Here is a 7,123-nt window from a genome sequence, read left to right as displayed (position 1 = left end):
GCATGTCTTTTCCTGTCTTTTAGGTATATTGCTATCTACCCCTACTCTCCTCGAAAAGAAGATGAACTGGAACTGCGGAAAGGAGAAATGTTCCTGGTGTTTGAACGCTGCCAAGATGGCTGGTTCAAGGGAACTTCCATGCATACAAGCAAGATTGGTGTTTTTCCTGGAAATTATGTGGCTCCAGTTACAAGGTACAGTATTATACAGGTGTCTAAATAGTTTAGCTAGTTTCAAATCCAAAATTATTGTTCTTGTATTAAATGCTACAAATGCCTAATAGAAGACCTGTGGGTTTTAGTAACTAGCTGTTTTTTTTCAGTTGTGTTTTATTGTTTGCTTTAAATTTTGGCAGGACGGTGACAAGTGCATCACAAACAAAAGTTCCCATGTCTACTGCTGGCCAAACAGGACGAGTGGTGACTATGGTCAGCCCTTCCACTGCTAGTGGAACATCCCAGAAGCTCCAGGGGAATGGTGTGGCAGTGAACTCCAGCACAGTGCCCACAGCAGTGGTTTCTGCAGCACATATCCAAACCAGTCCGCAAACCAAGGTCCTTATGCACGTGACAGGACAAATGACAGTCAACCAGGCTCGGAATGCAGTTAGAACAGGTAAAAAAAAAAAAAAAACACAAAATTTTTTACCTGTGACAAACAAACTGTAGAGTCCATCTTGACAAATGGACTCTCACTGGAGTGAGAGTCTGTGTAAGTATTTGCTGAGGTTTTTTAAAGCTTTTCTTAATGTCATTGTTTAGAGTTGAATGTTTTCTGAAATAGCAGTCTGAGTTGTTCGATCTTTTATTATTCTCCTCTAGGCAACTGTGTGTATATACATACTCCCACTATTGGGAATTTATATGCAAGTACTTCAGGTGGAATTTTTCTTTTTTTATTGTTGTTCCAGCAGTATCTGGGATGGGGACATTCTTTGAGCTTTCCCACTCATATGCAATTCATATAGTAATAAAAGTGATAAGAACATCTGAGTCATAGCTTATTTTTTGTGTGTTAACTGCATAAGAGCTACAGAGTGGTCTAATTTAGCATTCACTTTTAAATTATCTTCTAACATCTTTGAATACCTTTAGTGTTCCTTTTCAGGTCTCTGGCTCAAGGTTGGTACTTAGGCATTCCAGCTTGTTCTCTAACCTTGACTGCAATTTCTTTCAGCTTTGACTCTGAAACACTTAGGCAATACTGGCTTCAAGATCTGTATGATCTATGTAATAAAATGCTGTATTTCTGAAAGGTGTAACTCTTCATTTACTCTCTGGGCCAGGCCACATCATAGTGAAACATGCCTTCTTGTATTTTAAATGCAGATCCAAAAAGACTGATAGTGGTGTTTTCAAGAGGTTTCTGTTTACCAAATCCATACAGTCCTCTGTGGGTTTGCCAGGCTAAGAAAATACCACACAACTGGAGCCAAATCTGTTCCAGTTGCTTCAAGGGCCTCAAAAGAATAAGAAAAAAAAAAAAAGAAAACTCCCATTTCAGACTATCCCAATGTTCCCCCTTGGAGCCTTGAATTTAGGGTCTGTGATCTCCTGACTGAACATCATGACAAAAGGGTTTTTTTTAATCACAGGATTCTTATTGGCAGAGCAAAAGAGAAAGCAAAGTGGTAATGGTATGCTCTGTTATCGCCATAAGAAGGGTTATTTCTTGTGGTCTCAAGACCTATGGATTAGCCCACTTTTCAGAGTCATGCATCTCCTAAAACACCCTGTGCATGTTCAGATGTCAGCATCAGGTTTGCTTTTGAAGGTAGGACAAATGTACATATGTCTTTACTTATTTTATTTCCTTAATCAGCCCCATCTTCCTGCAGTCCGATCTGAGACTGGAGCAGGTGTGTTAGTCCTCTGTAACAACTTTATTCTTTGCCTTTAAATAAAAATAACCAGATGCTGCTGGCAACTGCTAAGAGAAACTAAGAAAAGCATCTGTACTTTCCTGCCTCTTAGGCACAGGTGGTTTCTACTCTAAAGCCTTCTTTTGAGCTGCCTAGGAGCTTGCAAGTGACAACACAAAGGAGAAATCTCCTGTGGGCTCCACAGGCCTTTCTGACCCTGCATCTCTGCACTGCTGTCAAGATGAATAAGCTTTTACACTTCCATTCAGCTGAGAATATGACAACATACTTCCCACTGATTTTTCACGTCCAAAATGAAAAATCCGAAGGGACTGGACTCTCATCACAGAGAACTTAACATTGGATTGTGCAAAGGTGTGCTCTTAGTCACAAATACAGATCTGTCCCTTATAAGGACCTGAGCACTGAAGCAATAATGTCTGCTTTATGTTCAAACCTTACAGAGAAATTTGTAGTAAACATCTGAAACATGACCCCCTTGAACTTTCCTTAGCACATTCACTGAGTGTTAATTTTTGGGTGAGGTTTCACAGGTTAATGCAGAGCTCCAGTTTCAGTTCAGCTCAGGACTTCAAGGACCATGCTTCAAATGACCTTAGTGAGACACTGAATCACCTTTGCTGAGGGAGTATGCATCCTTTGACTGGAAGGATCTATAATGAAAATATATATTCTGCTTATTTCATTAAAGGATAATCTCTATGAAAACAGGGTGACTTGAAGCATTTTTCCTGTCAATTCCATCAGCAACAAGAAAAAAAAAACAGAAAGCTCCTCCATGTTTATCATACATAAATTGCATGTGAGTGTACACATATCTTGAAGAATAGCAGCTACTTCTAGGAAAACTGATGTTGTCTCATGAACAAAAGCCAGCATTAATAATTGATTTTTGACCCAAAAAAGTCTTTCTACAATTTCTTTATCTTTCTTTTGAAATGTTCATGCTACTCAAGAGTTGGGAAGGGTCAGCTACAGAAGAAGAGGTTATCAAACAACTAGACATAGCATATAAGTGATGTGGTTTTTTTTAATAAAAAAGAGAGAATTTGTGTTTCTTACTGCAGAGGTTGTAATTGGGTATAATACTGTAGGATTTTTATATAAAATTTGAGACCTTAGTCAGTCTTCTCTAATACACTGTTGCTGCAATCTAACCAAATTACCAGAGGAACTTGTAGAAAGCAGAATGAAGGGAGCAAGTGCTGGAGGTTTGGTTCCAGGATTTCACTTAAAACAAGTCTGAAACTCTACTAGTATCTGTAAAATCAAAAGTTGATAAAACTGAGATGCACATGCACCAAGTTAGAGGGATGACCCCTTCTTAGATGGAAAGTTTCAAAGTATTTCAAGGAGAGAGGTTGTGCAGCCCTGGGGGGGGGGGGGGGTTGAGCCCTTAAATTTTGGCTCATACCATTCAGTTATGTCTGCATATCCTAACACCCAGTGGTGCAGAGATGCTCAAGCTGTTGAAATGGTCTAACAGCATGCATATATGACTGACCACATGACTTAAAGAGCAGTGTAACTTCTTGGAAGGGATAAATTAGTTCATGCAAAGCTCTGTGCTTGCAGCTTTGCACTGCAGCCCAGGTTAATATACTCAGCCCTGTGCTATGCTCCAGCTTCGAGTGTAGATGTTCCTTTTATTTCATATGGGTATGAGTAAATCCACTTTCTATATTTAAACATCCCAAGAGACAACAGCTTACATTTTCAGAGAAGGCACTCACAGCAGTAATTGCCACTGTGCTTATTGTTTGAAAGACCTGTGAAATCTGTTGTGGATTTTGTAAATAGTTTAAGGAAACAATCTAATTATGTTTTTAGCAGCTTCTCTAAGGTGTGTTTCTTCCTACTTTCCTTTATATGTCCTGACAACTACACATGGTATTAAAAGGAACAAACAAGTTCCAGGCAGTATTTAGCTAGCTCTTAGGTACAAAAGTGTAATCTTCACTTTGCATCTGTCTGTATGCGAAGCATTTGACTTAGCAGCTTGGATTTCTCTTCTGTTGCATACTGGTGCAAGTAGGGGAGCATATGCAACTGCTTTATTCAGGTGAAATAGATTTGATGGTGTGTATCATGTCATTACAGTAGTATAAATGGAAGTTATAAAGGTAAGAAGAAAACTTCTCATGATTGATTAGCTGTAACACAGTAACTGTACCTCACTTTGTGTGTCTTGTGAAAAGGTGAACTCTCACATTTCATTCTTTTATTCCAGTTGCCTCACATAGTCAAGAAAGACCTACGGCAGCAGTCACACCCATACAAGCACAAAGTCCAACCTGCCTTATTCCTGCAGCTGTGATCATTCCTCACCACTCTGCTGCCTCCCAGCAGCTCCAGCCCCAGCTTCCAAATACTGCTGCTTATGTCACAGCTGTGAATGTGAACCGCTCAACCATCCCACTGGCATGTACTGCAGCTTCTCTGAATTCTCCTAACATTGCTGCTTCATCTTTGGAGGTAGATATCAGTGGAAAAACTGCAAACACACACCCTGGAGCTCCTGCATCTCCAGAGAGTGCTTTAACAGCTGGTGGAAGTGCTGCTGTCAGTAAAACAGACAAGGATGGCAAGGTGGGTAGAGAATTAAATCATTCCCTTGAATTCTCCTATTTTCATCATGCAATCTTTTAAGAAATTTAAGAACACAGTCTAAAAAACCCACATGAACTTGCAGGAATGTAAAAATTTCAGTCTAACAAAATAAAATTAAAATCAGAATTCTTTTAGGTTACCTTTCTTATTAAGCAGGCACACTGAGATACTATGGAAAACACATTACCAGCAATGTTTATTGGACAAAGAAAGAATGCACATAACCATCTTTTTTAAATGTAGGACAGTGGAGTCTGTAGAGATTCTGCTTTCCTTCCTTCTATTTGAAGTATTTCCTATGCGTGTCAATTAATTCTCACTGTTCACCAAGCCGTGTGATTATATTGTTGTCAGAAAAATTCTTCTAGCTTTGTAATTGACTTTGTTTTATAGTTGTGATGTAGTTAGGAAACTTTTTTCTCTTTGTGACAACTGTCTTTGTATCTCAAATATTTTAGACTTAATCTTACTACTCTTCAGCCACATGTACTCCTTAGTGAAGTTTATGAAGATTTTAATCTTAAACTGTACAATAATGTCAGCCACTTTTTAGTTACTTTTTTTAATTATTGTTGAATGGATGTGCCTCAAACTTAATTTTAAAATTACTTTAGCCATAGACATTGAAACCAGACTGAGGTGCCCTTAGAGAAAACCTATTTGTAGCTTAATGTGAATGATGCTAATACAGGATTGTTTTAATTTCCCTGAGTTTCTCCTTTTAGTTGACATTTGCTAGACAGTATATTGTTGCTGAAATGGCTCTAAGTTATTGGAGATTTAGGAAAAAGGACTGAGGATTTTTATTCACAAAATCCACTACATCCCAGGCTATCAAAAAAAAAAAATTCTCATTGCTCTTGCTTTTCTCTGCCTATGGTTAAATATTATTTTTGTCTCTAGGGCTTACAATCTGGCACTTCTTATAAGCACTAAATTCACTCAGTCAAAGGGTTGGTAACAAGATCACTGCCACACCCTTAAAAGAAAAAAAAGACAAGAAACACAAAAGCTACTTAAATAATTCTCTTCAGGCTAGGTAATAGTCTTCAGAGATTCTTGTCTGGACAAGCAAAAAGAATGTTTACAATCCTCCCCTTTAGCAGAGCAGCAGAACACAATGCATTCCCCTTGGGGCAAATTTTTGTTAGATCATGAAGGTCTTCCATTACTAAAGGAGGATAAATAAAAGAAACTTACCTAAACAGCAGCTTCCAGAGCAGATTTTTCTTCCTACTTGGTTTGAAGTGATTCTTTGTCTTCCCAGAAACATCCATGTTGATGAAATATTTTACTTCATAGATTCCTGTTTTGGTAATATTAACTCCTCACACCGTTTTCTAGACAAGCTTTTGTGACAGAGCCATTTCAATTAAAGTTAAACCTTAACCTAACAAAGTGAAAGGACTAGTTTATGATCTAAATTACTTGCTGTTTTCCTCTTTAGAATGTTAACAATTTTCTTTTTCTTTTATTATTTTCATTATCTCTCTAATGTCAAGTATGTCCTTGTAATTTACTGAGTCCTCTCTGAGCACGATGTCATGTATCAGAAGGAAGTGTTCAACTCTTTATGGGACAGCTTTGTTCTAAAATGGGACACTGCTTTTGGTTCACAGAAAGAAAAAAAAGGTTTGCTGAAACTGCTTTCTGGAGCATCCACGAAACGCAAGCCTCGGCTGTCACCTCCAGCGTCACCCACCCTGGAGGCTGAGCAGGCAGCGGCAGAGCTGGCCCTGCAAGGTGCAGTGGGGCCAGAGGTTCCCTCAGCAGGGGCTCACAGCAAAGCTGGCTCCTGTCCCACCGACAGCGAGGGCCCTGCGCTGGCACAGGAGACGCTGCACCGCAAAGGCACTGCCCTGGATGGCCCTGTCCCCATCGCCCCGCCACCGCGGCAGCCTTGCTCCTCACTGGGGCCTGTCCTCAATGACTCCAGACCTCTTGTGTGTGAAAGGTAAATTATCCTGCAGCTAGACTTGGGCAAACCTAGAAAAAATCCATTGTCTGACACTTGTAGTGTGTGTTAGAACTGCTTCAAAATGCTGAGGTTTTATGGCAAGATGAAACTTACTTTTTAACAATTCTTTATTTACTTATCAACCAATACTTGTGTTTATATTTGTTTACTTTTCATGTCACTTTAAAGTTTTTGAATGAATAGACACTCAAATATGATGATCACAGGTTTGGTATGAGAACTGAGGTAGACAAAAGAGGCCTCCTATTTTTCAAAACAGAAGCACATTATGTTTATGAACTTACTAGTATCAGGTTAGTCCTGATTATTAGCAGTGTATAACTGCTAACCTAAATATATGATGAATGAGACCTTTATCTATCTATGTGTATACTTCTAAATATTTGATTTCTTGAGCCTTTACAAAGATGCTTTTTACTGCCTGAATGCCCCATGGCTGTGAATCCACACAAGCTCTAGGCTGGCCTCTGTGCTCTGGTGAGTCTCAGACTGACAGGCAGTTGCTTAAATGTTCTGTGACTTTTGTGTCCATCTATAGTTTTTCAAGTTTCAAGTCTTCAGTAGAATGTGAAGGAAGTGGCAGTATTCTAACTACAGGATCTTTTATTTTTCCTGGTAGCAAACAAGCAGTATGAGGAGTGTCATAGGATTTC

The 7,123-nt window shown here is 39.1% G+C and overlaps 1 protein-coding gene across 3 annotated transcripts in view; it reads left to right on the top strand.

Moving 5' to 3' along the window:
* Positions 1-7,123, top strand: part of SH3RF1 (SH3 domain containing ring finger 1) — an 82,411-nt gene that overhangs the window by 67,742 nt on the left and 7,546 nt on the right. For all 3 annotated transcript variants that reach the window (XM_064417678.1, XM_064417681.1, XM_064417680.1), the window contains exons 8-11: positions 24-194; positions 356-615; positions 4,113-4,471; positions 6,112-6,446. In XM_064417678.1, the coding sequence (XP_064273748.1) occupies positions 24-194; positions 356-615; positions 4,113-4,471; positions 6,112-6,446 (1,125 nt within the window). The remainder of the gene's footprint in view (positions 1-23; positions 195-355; positions 616-4,112; positions 4,472-6,111; positions 6,447-7,123) is intronic.

This window comes from Passer domesticus, chromosome 4 (genome assembly GCF_036417665.1).
Source record: "Passer domesticus isolate bPasDom1 chromosome 4, bPasDom1.hap1, whole genome shotgun sequence".
In the NCBI taxonomy this organism is placed as follows: Eukaryota; Metazoa; Chordata; class Aves; order Passeriformes; family Passeridae; genus Passer; species Passer domesticus.
This window is presented reverse-complemented; position numbering and strand designations above follow the sequence as displayed.